The 21,793-nt window shown below is 40.9% G+C and overlaps 1 protein-coding gene across 1 annotated transcript in view; it reads right to left on the bottom strand.

Annotated features, from left to right (window-relative positions):
* Window positions 1–21,793, bottom strand: part of LOC121158797 (sine oculis binding protein homolog) — a 138,447-nt gene that overhangs the window by 33,447 nt on the left and 83,207 nt on the right. The window contains exon 5 of the mRNA XM_040983852.1: window positions 16,014–16,109. Within this exon, the coding sequence (XP_040839786.1) occupies window positions 16,014–16,109 (96 nt within the window). The remainder of the gene's footprint in view (window positions 1–16,013; window positions 16,110–21,793) is intronic.

Raw genomic sequence — 21,793 nt, 5'->3', positions numbered from 1 at the left:
AGAAAAAGACATTGGGGGGGGGGCGGTGTTTCAGGAAATTCTGCATGCCCTCCCAGACACCACCAGTCAGGGCAAGCATGTCACTTACCAGGAATATAGTTGTGTTTCCTAAGCAATTCTTGCATTTAAAATCTTAATCTAAATAACAAAAAAAAATGTTTTATAAACCTGTTTTTAAAGTCTACAGCCTTGAGTACTGCAATTGATACTCTAATAGCTAAACTCAAATGTAAAAAATGAATATGCAGATTGGAGAAAATTCTTTCCATATACTACTCCCCTGTGGCAATGAGGGGAAAGGATGAGGCCAGATCTCGGCTAGATCTCAGCACCCAGAGGTGACTCCCCACACATTCTGCCACTATTCATTCTGCCCACAAAACTGGGAAACACAGCCACGTTGTCAGGGAGGAACTCTATTCAGCCAAGGCTGCCACGTTCCAGACATTCCTCACCACTCTCTAGACACAGGAAAGACCTTGGAGTCTGAGCTGCTCATGGAGAACTGCCACAAGGGAGCCACACCAGTACAGTTCATTCGTTCATTCATTCAGACATGAACTCTCCTTAAAACCTGAAGATGACATTATGTGATAGTAAAACTACACAGAATTTAATAGGATGAGGCACATGCACAAGATAAAAATACTAGGTGCGAATTCTGTAACAATCGAGTTCATCCAAGATGAGCACAGTAGGTCCTCAGTAAAAGCCTGCTGGGTGAGTGACAATCAGTGACACGGATGTTGAAGGAAGTGTGACAGTGTGTGGCATTTGGGTAAAGTTCTCGATTTCACTTGTGCAAGCAGTGAAGATTAGACCTTAAATGTTAATGTCTTGGCCAGGATAAGCCAAAAAGATGGTGATGACACCAACTGAGCGGCGAGAGCTGATTCCAGAACCTTACACCCAAACTTCAGCTCCAGCCAGCAGCATCCCTACAAGTCCTGCCCTTGCTTCCTGTTATAGAAGACTGAAACTATAAATCCACAAATTTTTAGTCATTTATTTTAAAAACAGTGAATTCAGCCATGTTTAAAAAAAGTATATGTCAAAATCTAAAATAGCTTGTACAGGTAGTTTCACAATCTCAAAAGCAGTCCCTGGATTTACAATGTTCACAGGCACTGTCACTTCGAAGAAGCGACAGACGGGGCCACCAGAGGCAAGGCTGTATGTCTGCCAGCTCCCTCAGGGTGGCTCCCACCTTGTGCCCAGTGAGAGGCATCCACAGGCTGACCCCAACTGGACAGAGACAGTGGAGGCTTTGAGACTCTTGCCATTCCCCAGAGGAGGTGGTGAATCCATTTTATACACATGGTAATTCTTGGTGGAAGAAAAAAAATTCCACTCCCCACACACATTGTCATTTTAGAAAGTATATCTACAGTTAAGATTAAATAGGTATCTTTGGCTCAGAAAGAAAAAGGCCAGGGCACAGGAAAGACATTAGGTCTCATTTTCTGCTTGTATGTTTTCCTGCCATAATAGGCACCTCCCTGTCTCATGGCTCATTTTAATCTTGAACATGGCCTTTCCATACACTATTCCCACGTGGGCAGTCAAACCATGTTAAACAGGAGCTCTGATGGAGGACGAGGCTTCTGAGTTTTAACAAATTCACTAAATGACCCTGTGCTCACATTATTTGGGATTTTTGTTGCTTTGTTTCTCATTTTTGTATCTGTAACAAGTTCCAAATGTGCTTGGGACAATTATGTCAGGTCACAGGAAAGTGGACACATTTTTAAAACGTATCTGCATATGAACATACAAGACGGCCCTAAAGGTGGGTGACTGTGTTCATCTCTGAAAGAAAAGTGGAATTATAAATGCTCAGGTAACTAGAAGAATCAGTAAATGTAGGATTATGAGAAATGTAATTTGGGGGATCAACTAGCAAATCTTTTTTGGGTGAGACATTCTCTTCTCAAAAATAATTTTATGTTAGTCTAATGTTCTACTTTAGTAAACCAAATAAATTCAATAAATTTTTTTTATAAAGATGAAGAAAATGTTTAGATTTATTGTTGGCTACATACTTGTTCTCCATTCAGCACCTTATTCGTGTATACAATATAAACAATAAGACCATATGGTCAAAAGTTGAGCACTGTGAGATTCTCTCATCATTTTTAAAAACATTGATGCTGACTCCTTATGTGAGATTTTTTCATTAGCATTTCCTTCTTTCTGTTAATGGTTTATTGCCCTTTGTTTTTATTGAGCACTATTAAACACTGAGCAGGTTCTGCATATTATCTCATTTAATACTTAGGGCTATTCTAATGGTATATACAGGTATTTTACCTTCCTCATGTCACAAAGCCCGGAAGTGAGTGCAGGCTTTGGGGTTCTAGGATATATCTCTATACAACTTTTGTGCTATTTTCAGAGAGAAGGGTTTACTGTGTTCCTATAAATGGCCAGCCTTAACCTCTTTCAATAACTCCGATCTAAGAAACTTTTCCCCATCCTTGTTGGTATTTTTACAGCTTTACTCACACCAAATGAATCCTGTATCTTTCTGGATTACAAGTATCTTTCAATTTCAGTTTCTTCTACTTTGATCTGGTTTCCCCTACTGCACACAAGTAGTCACTCAATTAAGACTATTATTCAAAATCTAAATTTATAAGAAAGTTGACTTGAGATGAAATCATTGCCAGTTATTTATACCAAGATGGTCATAAGAATCTGATGACCAGTATTTTTGGACAGCCATTTGCAGAATCTTCATCTCATCTTTCCAGATGTGGGAGGTCTTTGTGCCTGCACTGTTCTAACTGCTTTCTAGAAGTATCCCTCACCCCTTCCTCCAGCTGCTTTCCTAATAGTACCTCCCGGCTTAGATACCTAATGCAGATCCCCATGGGTTATGACACCAAAAGGACACTTGCTGCTTTACTCTTGCTGTTTTTAGCACCTGGTCATAACCAGCTGAATTAATTGTACTCTCACCACTCACACAATGACTGTCCAGTCCCCCGAGTGCCTCCCCATGTACAGGAAGCTCACCTTCCTCCCCACCATCCCACATCTCTTTCTGTGGGATCCACTGCCATTCATCCTCAACTTTTCAGTTTCTTCCTGCATTGTTCCTGAGAAAGATCCACATTTTATACTCTGGACTGCAATGTTTGTCTTTTAGGCTCAATATCTGAGAGACAGTAAGAACCAAACAAACAAGTTGGGTATTATTTCATATTGACATGCCAGTTCAAATCCCAGTTACAACCAATCCAGCTTCCTGCTATTGGATCTAGGAGGCAGCAGATGATGGAGATCCAAGTATCTGGGTCCCTAAAACCCTTGTATGAGAAGGGGTGGAATTCTGGGCTCCTGGCTTTGACCTGGCCCAGGTCCTTCTGGTGCCAGTATTTGGGGAGGGACGCAGCAGACAAAAGATGAAATCACTCTCTCGCTTGCTCTGTCACTCTTTCAAATAAATAAATCATTAAAAAGAAAGAAGGAAAAATATCTTCAAAATCCATAGCCATATCTCCTCATTCTAATTTGAATTTTTTGAGTTGTGTCCATGACATAATACTTAGATTTTAAACCTTTATAGACAAATTGCATTGCATTAGACATTATCTTCACGCAGAGTGTACAAAAGAATAAATTACAGATCGTAGAGCTAAGAAACTATTCAGAACAAATAAGCCAGGGAGAATATATCTCTTGAGAAAAGGCCTTTGGGTTTGAATTATCAAGACCGGCTGTCTCCACTGACGCAGCTCAATTTTCAAGTTGGCTGATTTGATGACAGTCAGTGCATTGTTTAAAAATCAAAATGCATGAAGGCCAAGGAAAAATGAAAATAAATATTTCATTACAACTTGATTTTTTCCGTGTATTTTTATGGATTCATACATAAACATCAAATTAGTGCAGAAAAATACTACATAAACGATTGAAATGAGTGAAATGCCATCAATTCATAAGCACTTCAGCAACACTTCAGTTTATTTTCATAGTCTATTATATGTACATATATAATCCATTTTTCTACATAGGGCATCTAACTTTGCCTTTATTATATTTTATATTTACATATAGGCAGGCAATGATGGTGCATATTTTTAAAATTTAAGCAATTTGATAAATACATAAACATTTCTCTAAGCCAAAAATAGCATTTTGCTTCCTGGGAATGTCTTAACACATTTATCAGACAATTTGGAAGGTATCACTGATTTAAATGGCTATATAAGAGAAGTCTCTAAAATATTTCACATATCTTAATATCTTCATTTTTCCTTCACTTTACAAGTTCCACACAAAGGCCCTCTTGTAACACATGCTCAGTATTTAAATGTTGTCTCCCCAGCAGTGATGGCTCCAATTTTGGGATCCTGACCACCTACAAGGGAGGCTTGAATTGCACTTCCAGCTCTTAGCTCTGGCCTTAGCAATTGCCGGTATTTAAAGAATGAGTGGATGAAACCTCTTTCATTCTCTGTCTCTCTTCTCTATCTCTCTTCTCCTCTATTTTCTTTTCTCTCTCAGATGATATCAAAAAATAATAAAAATGAAATATTGCCTCCATTCCTCAGGCTCCACTATTTGAAACGTCTATGTGGTATTTTTCTCTTTTCTGTCCACATAAACAAGTGGATGACAGACTCAATTCTGATTCAAATTTTCAATTCAAAGGAAACTAAACCACACTGAGATCAGAAAATCAAATACAGTTAAGTTCCAGATGTAACCTTTCCTATATAATTTGATTTTCTGAAGGTAAATCATAAAAATATATTTTGTCTCTTATGTAGTTGAGAAACCTAAGAGAGAATGGTGGTGGTAGTGGTGATGATGGTCAAGAGCATCTTAACTCATAAAAGTATAATGCCATCTACAGTTTGCTCTATTCAGAGGGATAAGGAAGGGGAAGGGAGGGTGAGCGAAAGAGAGACAGACAGAGAGAAAACACTGCCAATAATTTTTCAATAGAAATATTAATGGATGTTAAGTCCAAAGTAGAATATTAAGCAATTTCCAAATAATTAATGCAAAAGTACTATCTATTATTTCAAAATCAGCTTATATATTTGTTAATTATTTTAATATTTCATTAGCAAGAATGAACATCTATCTCTTTACTGAAAGAGTGTACAGTGATAATAAGCTCAACTGTAATAACCAGAGGCCAACCTTAGACTCAGCGTTATCAATAACAGACACACAATTTGCAACAAACCTCTAAGCGATATATCTTTAACTAAACTAGAATCAGGGAGCTGTGCTATTCCATGCATTCATTCAGCAAGTAAATACTGAGCATCTATCTCCACGGCTCACTGCAGCCATATCACCATCAGTTACTAAGAAGCTGTGATTTCAATACTACTGGGGGAGAAGGGGACCACTGACAACGAAACAATGACAGATCCTCAACAGTAATATATGGCTCAAATTTCTGAGGTATTAAAATGCTACTGAAAAACATGGAATCTAGAATGCACAAAAAATGGTGTGGGCCAAACAATGTTGTCCAGCTGCAAATCCATTTAGCCTTTCAGGACCAGTCCTAGAGATGGGATCCAGAAGTTTCAGGCATTTGAATAAAAATGGGAAACGAAACTGGATGATTAACACCAAATTCATGCTATTTGGGCACCTTAACTGTAGCATTTAGTTCATAGTTTCTGCTGAAAACTCCAAGACTTCATGGAACAATCAATATGAACTTAATCTAGTCTACGATTTTTGAGTTACCATAAGTGTCAGGGAAAACAAACCCTAAAACATTTTCTTGTTTGTCATCAAAAATAAAGATTAAAAATGCTTTGATACAGACCTGCAAAGCAGAAAACAAAAAGCTTGTAAAATCTCAAACTGTAAGTTTCCAAAGTTTCATTAAAAAAAAGAGCCAGATGAAAGAGAGAGAACAAATAGCAAAGTCTCTTTCAAGATAGCTACAAGACCCAGATGGAGTTCCTGGTTTCCTGACTTTGACCTGAACAAGATCTAGCATTTGGAGAGTGAATGAGTGGATGGAAGATTTTCTGTGTCTCTCTCCTTGCAACCTCCCTCCCTCCCTCCTTCCTTCCTTCCCTCCACCTTTCAAATAAATCTTAAAAAAAAAAAAGAGTATGCTTCTGCATAGAAAGTCTATACTGTTAACATGGTCGTCTTGTGACAGAGCAGACAATCTTGTCCCTACATTTTAATCTGCTGCTAAGATATCAAATGTCCTAAAAGCGTCAAATGATACTGTAAAATTACAGATCACGGCTTTCAGCTAACACTGTGGCAGTCATGGCAGGTGTACAGCTGTGTGCAGCTGCCTCCCATCACAGCTGCAGAACCACCCTAAAAAATCACCAAGACTTGTTACACTGTTTCCCTGTCTGTGCCAAAGACACCGGCCTTAAAGCAGTGGCAGAGTTTCCTGGCTTTTGATTATATAAAAGATATTAACACCCATCAGTCTACAGATCCTAAATATACATTCAGCAAAGCTCATTCACCACACACTTTCATGTCTGTGTACGAGTTTCATTTGGCACTGCCAAAGACAAAGTACTCTATTTTTTCTTTCCCTCACAAAACTTGCAGCCAGGGAAGCTGCCTTTGGAATCAAAAGACTGGGTGCCATCCCCTGGCACAGGTCCAGGTTTCTGATGTACACAGCCATGCAAGAGGGAGGGAGGAGCTGGGAAGGGAGTTCTCTAGGAAAGCTTGGTGCCTCAGGTCCAGAAAATTGGTCCGAAAAATACAATGAGACAAATGCGTTATCTCAGAAAGTCTTATTTGCTTGGACTTATTCATCTGCAGCTTAATCATGGGCTTCTATCTTTTCTCCTGAAAAGCTCCTTCTCACTAGTCTTCCATCGCCTACACACACCCTCCATAATTTCTTGCCTTCCCTATGACTGTTATTCTTCCCAATCCCAAATATTATTTTTATACTCTTTCCTTTTTTTTTTCTCCCAAGAGACTCTCATTAACTTGTTCTTCTAACCATAAATCAAGCATATGACTGAATATGATTAATGTTAGTTCTGGCTGGTTACTTCTGTATTTTTACATTGATAACTGATATCCTATCTGTTTTCCTGCTTTTGCTTGATATATGACCTATAGTTTCCTTGAAGCCATCAGAGGCAAATTCTTCTCACTAATTTAGGTAATCATTAAGTTCCAGCAACCAAAACAATGAGGGAGAGCCTGACTGACATCTGACTCTCACATGCTGCTTTATAACAGAAGTCTCCAAGGAAACAGATCCATTACATCTGAGGAATATATTTCTACCCAATCAAAACAGTCCAAACCTTCTTAGAAACCAATTACATCTGAGGAATATACTTCTACCCAATCAAAACAGTCCAAACCTTCTTAGAAACCAATCAAAATCTACAAAAGGAAAGTTAGCACTTACCACACTTAAAATTATCAGATTAAAAAAAACACTCAAATATTTACATCACATTGAAAATTATATATTTTTCATAGTCTGCAGTTCTTCTGTTAATGTCTCAAGTCTATCAAATTAAAAATACATATACTTTGGCTCTGTTCCCTGTAATTAATTACACACTGGGATTTCTCAAATATTGATGTGCCTTCTTGAATAAAACCATGCTTTCTAGCTTTCCCCATAAGTGTTCTGACTTCAGAATTCTACAAAAGAATTGTTACTAAAAAGAAGCATAAAAGAATGATTCTGAGTTTAATTTCCTAACTCCTGTATACATTCTTTCCCCTCCCAAAACACACCCCCCCCCGCCCCACACACACACACACTCCTCCACCACCAGTGTCGACTGAACTTCTCTGATCCTGGGATGGAAGACCTTATAGATATACGAGCTTGTCCCTGTGCTAATAAGGCGGGAGTACGTGTCGTCCTTGAGCATTGTTTTGCTCATGAGGTCAGTAAGATGTGGGTCAAACTCCAGCTCTGTGCTGCCCACTGGAACCCCTCTCCTCCACCAGGGCAAGAAGTATGACTTCTTTACATTTTCTTTTCCCATTTCTACAATGGAAACAACACCTGCTGGGCAAAGTTACAGTGAGAAGAAAGGGTTGAAGGTAGAATGAATGAGAACAAGCACAGTGCAGGATCACTGTGGGGTGCCCACAAAGGATACTTTCTGGTCTCCTTCCCTCAATACACTATCAGAGGCACAGCTATGCACCACTGCAAATATTTCCCTGTGTAAACCAAATTTTTCCCTTGTTTTGCATTTATTTTCTTAGTTGCATATTTCTAAGATTTACAATTTTACCATTCAGCAGCTGGGCATAATAAAACAGTTTTGGATCATGTAGAGAATATTCCTTCTGATATATATACTTTAAAAAAAGAAAAAGAAAAAGCTTATCTGTAATTATCTGCTTAGTGTACTCTGTACTTATAATTCACAAGAACATTTTGTAGCTTTTATATGAAAATGTGCACAAGATTTTCAGAAACTCCACTGTTAGAAAATTTGGCTAAGTGATAGTTCACGATATGCTTGAAAGCAAGCAGCCTTGAAACAAGTAAGCATAATCGCAGCAAAGCTGGTTCAGTGCCAACTGCCTATCAAATACCATTTAAGCACCTGTAGGTGCTTCATCCCCTTAGCCCTCACATCAACCCTACTGGGAAGCTGATAGGACACAAACACAGAGAGATTCAGTGAGTTGCCCAAAACTACACAGCCAGTAGGATGGGTTACTGGAGATTCCTGAATCTCAACAAAACAAACTGGTTCAAGCGTCCAAGCTCTTCACCACACCACCACACTGTTTAGGCAGAAGTTTGGAATTCTTCTTTGAAAAAGTACTCAGACACTGCAGGACTCCACAAATCAGCAACATTGGCTCTGCGGCCAACAGGCGTCTCTAATTCGTTAGGCATAAATAGAATGAATGTTCCAGGGTTTCACCACAGTTCTTTTACCCAGATTTAAGTATTATATTTGAATTTGGATCCAAACCAGTTAAAAACAGACTCCAGTTGGAAAATAAAAACAGGTGCTCCAATGTCTGCCTCAAGAATTTGTACGGGCCTCATGGATTCCTCTAGAGTCATTTCATTATTAGTAAGGCTACAACTTAGTAAGCTCTTACCATGTGCAAGGCTTACTGACTGCTTCAAATCTGTGGTCTCATGGTCTCCTCAAAGCAACTACAGAACGGTGGGCATTTGACCCTAGCAATGAAGACAGATTCCACATCTGAGTGCTTGGATTTAATACCAGTCTCTGGTCCTGATTCTAGTTTCCTACCAATGCAGAGCTCAAGCAGTTCAATATCCCTCCATATGGGAGATTCTGACTTCTGATTTTGGCTTTGTCCAGCCCCAGTCACTGCTGGGGAGTGAACTGATAGAGAAAAGCTAACTTGCTCTCTCTCTCTCTCTCTATCTCTATCTCCTTCCCTCCCTCCCTTTTTCCCTTTCTATGTTCCTGTCTTTCAAGTAAAAAAAAAAAAATAACCACCATATAAGTTAATCATGTACAGTGCTCATCCTTGTTGTACTGATAAAAATGCTAAGAATCAGAAATACAAGAAACTTGTCTGGGTTGCACTGCTGACCTAGCTTTAGAGCAAGGACCAGAACTCCAAAAGGCAGCAACGTTGTCTTAGAAAACACATACGTCCCTCTGGCTCCGAGAATTATTGCAATGTATTGTGAGAGAAACAAACCATTATTTCCCTGTCCTTTTGAGCAGTTGTCCTGAAATGAGAAAGGCAAAGTTTCTGCCATGTCTTGGAAAAGGGAGCCTGCAGCAAACCAAGGATTCACAACCAAATCAAAGCCACAGCCTCTGCAAAAAGCACCTATGTCAGAGCACCCATGCATTCCTCTGCGGGGGGCTTCTCTACCAAAAAAGAAATAAAAATAGAGTTCAAATAATAAGGTTTGCATGGATGGAAGGGGAGTGATGATGGTCCCCTGTGAGCAGGAGGTCTTCATGCAGAGAAACAGAAAATAATCTGAACTGCAAGATCATGGCAGAAATGAGAGCCAAAGATCAGCTGGACAGCATGGTCAAAGAGCAGTACTGAAGGGAACAGCGGGATTTGCAGGTGGACCATGACAGGCCAGTGGAATCCATCCTTGCCATCTATCTAGGTAATCTTGCTGGTGAACATATGTGTGTGGTCTCTACTGAACTGCCCCTCGTGTGGTCTATGATTGCCTCTTTAGTTCCAGAAAGTTTTGTTTTTCTAAATAATAAATCAGAAAATCAGAGGAATCACTCTAAGCTAAAGGGACCTGAACAGGGTAGAAAACGATGATGAGATAGTCCAACTCTCTAGACAGCAACCCATCCCTGGGGTTTTCTGGCTATCTTATACCTCCAGGGCTATTATAATTACTACGTTAGGAAGCTGGCACACAATGGACCATGCAGCATACAATGTTTGATTTGATGTGACGGGAGTTCATGTGTGTCACCATGAATTTTAATTTTCAGTGCCTATCCAAACATCAAAGCAGCACAATGTAAATTTAAGTTGAAAAGGGGCATAAATCTGGCTTTTGCTACAACAACAATATTACAGGCTAATTTGGTTAATTGTACCAATTTTGAAAGGCTATCAAGTTTTTAAGGAAGTACGGCAGTTTCAATCACCTTCTGGTGGTTCTCATTCTATCTCCATGAACTAACAGAAAGATTCCAGCATTGGCTAATCCATGACAGCAATTCACAGCTTTCTTTTGTTGCTGGGCTCCTATATATTGGTGAACTAGACTGGGCAGCAAAGAGGTCCTATTTTAAAATAAATGATCCTATTTTAAAATAAATGCATTGAGAACCCCAATCTTGAGAGGGAAGAAAAAGTCCAAGTCATTGGTGGTATGATTGTATGTCTCACCTCAAAGGCTTTTACACTTGGTCTGATCACCCAAGCCTTCCAACGCTGAACTAGGAGGGAAGCTCACAGCACATAACAAAACGGTCATTTGTTCTATATCTGCATAGTCTCAAAGCTCCAAATCCCAATTCAATCACAATTTGTGAGTTCTTTCTATCCAGGGCAGAGCGGTGCCAACATCTTTAAAAACAAAAACCAGCCTCCACAAGCATCTAAGTTTCATAATAATCTAGCAACAAAAGAAAAGATGGGAGGAAAAGAAAAAGATCAGCAAGATTAATCTGAGTTGATGATTGTAAGAATCAGTTGGAAAGCAGTTGGGAGTTCACTATATGATTCTCACTACTCCAATTCTTGTGTACATTTGAAACTTTCTGAAATATTTTTTTAATCTACAGAAGCACTCAGCATTTGCATGAAGCAGAACTACTAAAATCCAGACTCAGTAGAATGGTGTCAATCATGGAGACCTCTACAGTGGGGCATGCCTAGCTGGCCACATCTCAGCCTTCTGATACTCTGCACTAGGCCGACGTGGACTCTACCAGGGCTGCAAGACATGTGGCCTGTACTTTCTCACCTTTACGCCTTGGCTAAGGCTACTTCCTTCTGCTGAGAACACCTTCTTCTTTTACACTCCAGCTCCAATAATCAAACTTCAACCCACAGAAGACCTAAGCAAGAGGAATCCTCCTTTGTCAAGTCTTTAATTCCTGCAGATGGAAACAATCTCTTCCCCCTTGGCATTCCAGAACTTCCCCAGTGCTCTTATGGGAAACAATTCAGTGTGCAATGATAACCACTATGATTATGAGGATCACCACAGCAGCTAATACAAACTGAGTGCTGACTATGTACCAGCACTTTAAAAATGTCATGGCATTCAACCCTTACAATATCCTTTGAGGTTCATTTTAGCGATGAAAATCTGAAGTTCAGAGACATCCAAGAGGTGAAAATAGGGATGCAATGTGATGTGATGTCAGATATATAACAGAGGCAGACTTGACTTTCAGGAGACCTGAGAACCCACCTAACTGATGACTAGATACTGTATGAGCCTTACTTCTACCGAACTGTCTCTTCCAGAGAAGGAACTGTGCCCTTCACCATTTTGTGCTCTCAGTGGTGTCATGCAGTGCAATGTTTTATTGGTGGAAGGTGCCGATAGATCTTGTGAAATGAACACTGCACTAACACAGAGCATTTCCATTTCCTAAGCACTGCATACAACTCTTAAAATCTACTTGTCGGGCCCGGCGCGGTGGCGCAAGTGGTTAAAGGTCCTCGCCTTGCACGCCTGGGATCCCATATGGGCGCTGGTTCTAATCCCGGCAGCCCCGCTTCCCTTCCAGCTCCCTGCTTGTGGCCTGGGAAAGCAGTCGAGGACGGCCCAAAGCTTTGGGAACCTGCACCCGCGTGGGAGACCCAGAAGAGGCTCCTGGCTTCGGATCGGCGTAGTATCGACCCGTTGCGCACACTTGGGGAGTGAATCATCGGATGGAAGATCTTCCTCTCTGTCTCTCCTCTCTGTACATCCACCTTTCCAATAACAAAATAATAAAAATAAATCTTAAAAAAAAAAAATCTACTTGTCAGCCTCCATAGGAAATGAGATGTAAAAATCAGTCCACAGAATTGCCTAAGCTCACTCTTCCCCAACATCTCTGTTCACAAGGCCACGAAACTAAAATAGTTTTCATCTTGTCTCCACACTGGCATTGTAAGTGACCAGAAAGAATTCTTCCCTAATGCTATTTTTATTTGCCTCCCAGATGTGTATTCTCTCTCTCTCCCTCTGCGGAGCTCTATTCCTAAGTCTGGGGAAAAGCCACAGGGATTTAGACTTTGGATGACAACTCGGGAATCAGGAGCTGAGGGAGAAACCCCACTCCTGATTTGCCTCTCTGTTATTTCCCTTCAGCACTTCCCAAACCTGGCTTTCCTCCAACCAAAGTAACATTACACTGGTTGCTGCTATTCTTTGGTTATATTTGGACTTTCTTGCTGAATACAAGCATGTTCTCTGGACTGGTCCTAAGGACACCTGGGGGAAGTAGGCTCAGTTGCCTTTCATTCCTTTCCCAAACCTTTTCAACATTCCTCTTCTTCTAGCTATCAGTCTTTTTCTGTCCAAGGATCCAGCTGACACCTGTTTTTTCAAGATCTTGATTCTCATCTGGTTTTCAAGAACTGAGCATATACTGGCTGATGAGCTGGTAAAGCTCATAATGCATATAAGGTCCTCCCCTGGCTATCGCTCTTAGTCCAATGCCTACCATTGAACCAGGCATTTTAATCAATGAAATTAGATGCCTTCCAGTCTCAGAAGAATGAGAAATAATGATAAAAATATAAGCCCTGGAGTTACACTTTGAGATAAGGGCTAGTCAGTCACCCATGGCTGATTCTAAATATTCCCTCTTGTAAACCATATCACTATAGTGTACACATAATGCTCTTAAACCCCAGAAAAATACTTTGTGGGGGGTGTGTGTGTAGGTCCATGCAAACACACATTTGCGGCACACATCTATCTTTGAAGGGGTAGCAGGGGCCACACAAAATTCTGATACAGCAGATAGTACTTGTTTATCTAATGTCACTCATCTCGACAGTCTTGAATTTCCAAAATTAATAATAATTTTCTAAAAAGACATAAGGAAACTGCTGCGCAATCACCAACTGAAGAATCTGGACCACCAAGCTAAACAGCTCGTCATCTGTGTTGTACATTAAGTGTGAAGGCACATATCACAGTTTGGGATTTCAATGGGAAAGTCAATATCCTACAGGAACTCCACAGTTGCAAAGCAGATTTTTCTCTCTGCCGATGATGCTGTCTTTGTTGGTGCCTTCTGATTACACACACTTGTGTATTCTAGGCATCGATTTTACTTTGCTTTTGTTTAGCTTACTTAATATTCCTCTCTTTTCCCAGAAGCAGAGGCTGGGGGTGGAGGGAAGCTGCAGGGAGGGCAGAGACATGCGACAGTCAATCATCAAGTCAAAGCCACATCTCCCCTACCTGGCCAGGGAACTTTGTGTCTGTGCGGGTGGCCCGGAGGATGAGCCTGTCAGCCACGTGCTCCTGGTTGTCTGGGAGCCCAGAAGTCAGCTGCGCTCTCACTGTGGTGCAGGAGCTCTGTGGGGGAGAGAAAGCTACTCTGGCTGCAGCGAACCATGCAGGAAGATGGCAGAACTGTCCCCCACCCCCATTCAGGCTACAAAAGCACACTGGAGCAGAGCTTGCAATCTTCCCTGACAGCTTCGGTAAAAACCTGCTCTCAGCTGCGCTAGGAAAACACCAAGGACTTCTCTTTCCCCCTTTTTCATATAGAAATATAACTTCTCTAGGCGTCACAATCAGCCAAACACCATCCCTTTTCCTGCAACTGAAAATGAAATGTTTCTTTGGAGAAATCATCTCACTAGTGTTTTTGTCTTTACTTTTTCTTCTCTTGCAGCAAAGCATGCTGACCCAAAGAAAGCCTTTTTAGCAGAAACTAGAAGGGGGAGGGTCGTAACAACTCTCCCAAAACTGCTGCCAACACAGCACTGTGTTGGAACACAGCCCTGAGGCAGCACCTGTTTGCTGTAAAGGTAGCTGTTTCACATGGAGGAGGTACTTTCTCCAATACAGACTGACCAAAACCAGGACTCAAACATGTGCATTTTCCCCCCAATTAAAAAAAAAAGAATTATGGAATATTATTTTTTTTAACATTTTCTCTAAAAATAAGGAAGTTACACCCAAAAGCTTTCTGATAGCAAAACACAGCATCCATGACCCCGAAAGTCTAGCCATAGTTATGAAGAGAAACCACTGAACAGAATTTCCCCTGAATGAGTGACACTAACAGGCCTGGAAGTATGAGAGCTCTAAAATAAAAATATAAAGGTGAGTGAAATTTTTAGAAAGGAAAGTCAGATTTATCAACAGCAAATTTGCCTGCCCACACACAGAACGAGCCGTGCTGTTGCTAACTGTGGAGATTGCAGAATGGGGAGCCAGAGGCTGTCGCTGTCCACAGCTAGCTCCTGTGGCTGGAAGGGGTAAGAACTGTATTTTTCTCTCTTCTCCTGCCCTTTGGACACCTCGCTTTTCATGAACAGCTGGTATCAGAGCTACATACAAAGACTGCTACATGTGGGATTTCCTAACGCACAGACCTGGCTGAGCTGCACTGTGTTTGGCCAAAAAAACGAAATAGAAATTAGACTTCCTCAAAACATGACAACTTAGCAGTTTCTCTCTCTCTCTCTCTCTCTCTCTCTCTCTCTCTCTCTCTCTCGGCATTTTCGTTTAGTCGGAGCAAATGTTTTTGCTCTAATGCAATTGAAAAGAAAAAAGAACATGTGGGGACAACACAGCTCGAGCCCTCATAAACCTTCATTTTCAAAAGCAGTGTTTGAATCTCTAAATAAATGACAATTCATTCTCTGTTTACTTTAGGTAAACAGAAAATGCATTGCGGAGCACTCATTTTCAAAAGCTAATCAAGAACATTAGGTCCCAACAGATTCATTTAATAGAAATATAATAGGCATTCCTGCTTGCTTTTCATCTCGCCTCGCTGTAAACGCTAAAATGAACAGCAAATTAACCCTGCGTTGGAACAGAGCTTCTGTCACAGCTGATACCCTCTGTCTCACGACTTGTAAACATCCTGAATCCTGTCACTGCTCTGAATCTTCTGCAGAGGGGAGGCAACTTGAGTTTGGCAAGGGCGGGAAGGAGCTTGAATTCTAAAGGGAGTACTGCGTGTCAACTGCGCTCTCTTTCCTCGCAGAACAAAATTCTACAATGTCATCTCCTCACAGTCACAATGAGGACACGGGAGGAGGGACGTGGCTGAGTTAATCCCAGGCTACACACATCAGCCTTCTTTCTCTACCTGTTCAGCTCCACTAGCCATTCTCCAAGTGGCTGCGCTATCAACTTCCATACAAAGCAAGCTGATAAAGACAGGGCCATTCAAGTTCTACAACCAGATATCGAAGATGCGTAAACAGTTTGAGAGCTTATAATTAATATTCAGTGATAGCAGAATTAGCAGTTAGAACTCTATACAGAAAAACTACAATATTTCATAAATTATGTAATCATGAACAAACCCTTTCAAAAACTGTTTTCACTGTGCTAAAGTAACATTCTAGACTTGTTGTAAGTATGTTATTCTTACAAGTAGTTCGCAGTTATTCTTGAAGGCAAGCCTTGGAGTTTCCTTAGCATAGTGCTGCTGGGGAAAATTTTCAGCATGTCCATCTTCATCTCTAGCCTGAAGGGAAATATAATGGCCTATTTAGGGACTTACAAATAATGGAAGAAAAAAAAGCTATAAGCATAACAGCTCAGATCATTAAACAAACGGGAATCCAGAAATAACAACATCATTAAGAAGTTTGTTTAAATACGCAGTACGCCTTTTAGATATCAAAATTTGGGATTTGTTTTTCTTTATATTGTTTAGTTTGAACATGCAAATTCATTGTGGTGCAATATTGAAAACAACATGAAGCAAACCAAAGTCAAATAATTTTGTTGGAGATTACCATACTTTAGTTTTCTGGTCATTGCACATTTAGGATTGTATGACATACGTACGTGTTTAAACTTCTTGGCATGCTTAAGCAATCTCTAGATAATGCATTTTTAAGAAATTCTAATAGCAAGGCCATAAGAAAAGCAATTTGCATAGTTATATTTTGCATTGTAATAACTGATTCCTCTCCATTTTTAAGTAAAGATCTGAAAGGAGCAATGATCTAGTAAGAACAATGATTCTTTAATCAAATGCAGTAAAAAATTAGATTTAATTAAGAAGCTGCATTAAAAGTTACTGGTTATTTTGATCTACACTGTTAATTAAGAACGCTGAAGTTTAAATGGAGACATTAACAGAACCCATTAGCAATACCACTTGCATTCAGTCTTCTCTTTCTAATCTCCACTGGTTTCTGGCTTGGAGTTGGAGGGAAGGGAGAGGCAGGCGAAAGGGGGTGTGTCTGCAGCACACTCATTAAACCATTCATTGGGGTGACACTTGCACTCCGCTCTACTCTCATCTCGTTTTAGCCTGAACTGCTCTCTCTTTCCTGGCCTCCTGAAATTCACAGCTGAGCTGTCTCCCTCACATATGGCTTGCATATAATTATGCATATTCCATTTTGCACTGCATTAAAATGATGAGCTCCTGGCTCCCTGCCAGCTGATTTTAAAAAGCCCCAGCAAAGTAAGAAAAAGGAGAGAAACACAGGGAGAGCCACACTTAGGAAGCAGCAGGTAGTTCTGTCTGCTGTCTCTTTAGATAAAATGTATGTCTGGCACCAAGGGAACAACTGAAAACTACCTGTTGGGATGTATAGATTGAAGAGGAGAAAACAATGAGGAGACATCCAAGGCATAGCAATGACAACGCATCTGTATAGTTTCTTGTTTAACAGAGTGAGATCTGCCCCAACCAGTACCTCTCAGAGCTCACTGGCTGGAACAAGGGTTGTCGGTTTCAACAAGGATCTATATCTTGCACACATTAGAATGTATAGCTTGCTTTATTAAAAATAAAGGCTCTGCTACTTGTCACAAGGAGGGAACTTGATGCAAGTGGTAAATGGAATACTACAGTCATTTCCATAGTAGAGTGACAAGAAGTTCATGGGAAAAAGAAATAGCTTGGATTGAGCTTCATTTTCAAGATTTATAAACATTCTGGGACTTGGAGACTTCTTAATGTGTTGGTTTTTTTGTTTGTTTTCCCTGCACCAAATTGAGGTCAAATAATGCAGCTGCAGAATTGGCTATCGGTGACAGAGAAGAAAGTATTAGCATTGTCCATGTCTGGTGGTTAGAAAGGCACCAAGGCACACAGGTGCTCTCTCCCTGCATCAGCCCTGCATGGCAGCAAAGCCAGTTTGAGAAAGCACTGAGATGCCAGTGGGCAGCTGTAATAGTAAAGTCCTCCTAGCAAAATCCTAAGCAAATCTGAAGCATAGGTCTCTTTTAAAAAAATGTATTTATTTGAAAGTTACAGCCAGTTAGAGCAGTGTGTGTGTGTGTGTGTGACAGAGAGAGAATCTTTCATCTGCTGGTTCACTCCCCAAAAGACCTCACAAACGTTGGGGCTTGGGCTAGCCCAACGTCAGAAGCCAAGAACTCTATCAGAGTTTCCCGCATAGGTAGCAGGGTCCAAGTACTGGGGTCATCTTCCATGTCTTTCCCAGGTGAACTAGCAGGGAGCTAGATGAAAACCAGAGCAGTTTGGACTTGAAGAATGTTCATATGGGATCTTAGGCAGCAGCCTGATCTGCAGCACACTGTTGGCCTTGAGGTATAGGTGTCCTACAGGTGGGTACTACATTTTATCTTTCAAAATCTGCCATGTCTAGTGCCTTACTTTCAGTTAGTATTTAACAAACATTTAAGTGTAGAAAAGAAAGCCAGACATGAGTAGAAATCAGACCCTAAACAACTCTGTAGAAAATGCCACCTCAAAATATGCTAAACTTGATGGTAGGTTTATTCCATTCCCAATGCACTATGATGCATATGCTTGGAAACATACTGTGCATATAATTTACAGGGGCTACTATTTACATATGTATGCCTATATTCAATATATATGGATCTTGTGTATAAATATTCATAAGGTGGAATATGTTTATTATGCATGTACTATGTATACACATTCATACACACCAGATGCCTAGGGATATTTTCAACATTAGTGGCGAAAATACATTCATTCCACTTACATGTAAGGTGCTCACAATGTTTTTTATGTGTCTAAAGGACCAAAAATACCCCATTATCTAACATGCAAGTGTGTTTCCTCAAAGGAGCCAGCAATTTCACATAAAGCCTCATAATTAGTGAGGCTCTGAATAAAGCAACAGTGCAGAAAAAGGAGCAGGAGCACGGGGCATTGAGAAGTATGGAGGGAAAAGTCAGAAACTTGTTTCTCTTTGGAGCTGCTCTGTTTATGTCTGCATCAAACGCCGGTGGCCTAGGACCCTTTGATGCTTAAGCTGACTCCCGAGTCCAAGGAATTCCATTCTCCATCAATTCATTGCATTTCCACCACATGCCACAGCTCCATGCGTATGTGTAGGATGAATGCTTACACATCTCCCCAAAGCAATCCTCTTCGTGTTTTGGAGACTTTTGATGTGAAAATGGAAATGTTGATGACAGGACTAAGTAGGACTAAGTGCATTCATCTAGGACTATAATCCTCTGCTATAAACGCCTATTAGAATCATCTGGGTTTGTTTTGTTTGAACATACTGACCAATCTCCCACCTGTCCTAGATTTTTATTTAATCGGTGCAGGATAAGACCTGAATGTGGTGGCTTTTCTAATTCACAGTTCTCGGGTGGCTATGAGGTACAAACAGCTGCCTGAACCACTGCTGTAAGGAGAACACCTACAGGTAACAAGGGACATTCTTGGCATAGTGGACAGAATGTTCTCACCAGGCCCCACCCCACTGTGCAAGGCCGGAAGAGTTCAGGATATGGCACTTGCAGCAGGTCTTACCCTAAAAATCCAAGTTTATATCATCAGCTGCTCATGAGCAAAGATCTTCACCATTTCTTTCTTGGTTTCTGGTCTTGGCAAAAAAATCTTGGAAGAACGAAGGTATCAGTTCCTCAAAAGGGCCCTTCTGCACCATGCTGCCCAAATCAAGGTCTCCACTCTGTCCTCTCAGACTTGACAAAGTACAGGGTGTGGTTTGTGATTCTACCAAGGGCTGGGTGGTATTGGCTTGCTCAGTATGTATCTTCAGCCTCAGCCACTGATTCGTACACAGTGAGTGCCCTGTAAGAATGAGCTTTATTATCCTTTCATTAGATGTGCTCCATGGTGGATTTAAAATCCATGTGAACTTTACTTCCTTAGCTTTTTAGGTAGGATCATTTTAGAACGTTTGACACCCTCTTACATATTGAAGCCCATGCCTCATTCTATACACTGGGAGCTAGAGAAGGAGTGTAGACCCAGGAAGCTGACTATCCCTGCAGAGAGAAGTGTGTGAATAACGGAGTCATCCAAATCACAGGCTCTTGGCAATGACCTAAGGCAGGCTGTCTTACAACTAGATTTATCATTGTTCTTCAATTCTCTACAGCCCATGTATTCTCTGAGGGTTTATGCCTAAATGGACCACCCCACTGCCAGCTGCTGGCATCTACTGTGGCTAACTTTGTTCTGAAGTGACAAGTTCAGAAACAGCAGGCAACATCAAGACCTTGTTGTAAAGAACTAACTCTCCCCATGTGTCCTACGCCTAATGATTTCATTCTGACTAAGGGGTTACATATTTACGCCATAGGGAAAAGCAAATGGGAGACTATTGTTTGCATTTTAGTATAAACGAGACTGTCAGATCAAAGGTGCATTTTTGATGTATTGTTCTAAGAAACCTGTATTTTTTTTTTTGCCATTACAGAAACAGAACTGAAAAATCCCTCAAACTGCAAGGGGATTTCCCCATTATGCATCTGTCTTCATGCCATGCTTACCATTTAAATAAATATTCAATTATGTGAGCAAGTCAGACTGATTGTTTCTGTGCCTTAAATTTTTTATTCACCTCTTTCCCTGTGAATTACCACCAGTTCTCTTGAAGTTTGGCTTTTTCAAAATCTACTTCTTTCTTGGGGCAAAAGTCTTGATGTCCTGCACATTTTGGAGCCATCATTACACTCTTTCTCTCCTGGACAGCTCCTTTAGAAATGATGGAACATTCTAGAAATGGTGTCATTTGCCCAGCCCAAAGAAATTTGCTGTTTCTGGCTCAATAGCGTGGTTAACCTTGCTGCCAGGTACAGGGACATCATGATTAGTCTTGGAGTTAGTATCTCCCTGTGATGAGTGGGCGGTCACACCTCCAGGTCCTTCTAATTTCAGGCTACCTTTTGAAAATAAGCAAAGAGGCAGCCTGGAACTGGAATCAGAGTTTGAGAGAGCCCCAGCCTGGAACTGGAATCAGAGCTCGAGAGAGCCCTGTGAGTATCCAGAGTCAGCCTTTCAGCGCTGCAGCAGACACAGCATTGTCTGCTCATACGAGAGATAAGAACAATACAGCTCAATGTTGTGGGAACAGCCTTAGAAAAGAAGGATGCTAAGAAAAAAAATCAAGGACACTAATTTTTAATAACTTTTTAGAATCAGAAGTAATAGAATGTAACCTCAAAATACAGGGTAAAAATCTTGGGGACGTCACTTCAGAAAACTTGGAATTTCACTGTCTGATATCCCATTTCTGGTCCATCCTGTCTTTCTCAAATGGCTACTCTCTTGAAGGAACCCAGAGAGGAAGAAACAGCAGATCTCATATACTGCCATCCAATGCGATGTGAACATCATCATTGTGAACTTGAATCAAAGGTCGGCCCAGTTTCTTTGCCCTTGAGTAAATAGATACCTTGAAGCTCTGTTCAGTCAATATCTGCCCCTGGATCAAATAACATTGGGAGCTTCCCTTGAGTTAGGGCTCCTATCAGTGGTCCAACTCTCCAGGACCATATCTCCAGTTCCCTTCAACTCGGCTTCCTAACCTTTACCACCATCTCCTCTGGGTAACACTAGATCTCATCTCTCCTCCCCACTTTTGGAAAATTCAAATGCTTCCTTTAGACTGAGTTCTTCCTGGTCCCAACCTGAGCTCTCTGCTCCCTGTCCCTGTGTACATCTCCATTTCCTTCACTGCACTCAAGTAGGACCCTTGGTATGTTTTTGCTCACCTCCCTCACTCCGCACTAATCAGTGGAGTCCTTAAGTAGAAACTGTTCTGTTCAGCTGCAAATCTCCAGAACCTGTGCTAACACTTGGCACATTGTAAGGGTTCCATGAGTGAGGGAGTTCCGATCCTCCAACCCCAGCACTGGACATTCTCATTTATACTTTAGTTCCTAGAGATTGAGTGTTCTGTCCCTGAACCTCAGTTCTCTCCACACTTG

Source organism: Ochotona curzoniae, unplaced genomic scaffold, assembly GCF_017591425.1.
Source record: "Ochotona curzoniae isolate NIBS_2020 unplaced genomic scaffold, NIBS_Ocur_1.0 contig_3819, whole genome shotgun sequence".
Classification (NCBI taxonomy): Eukaryota; Metazoa; Chordata; class Mammalia; order Lagomorpha; family Ochotonidae; genus Ochotona; species Ochotona curzoniae.
Note: the sequence above shows the minus strand (reverse complement) of the source record. Positions and strands in the feature narration are given on the sequence as shown.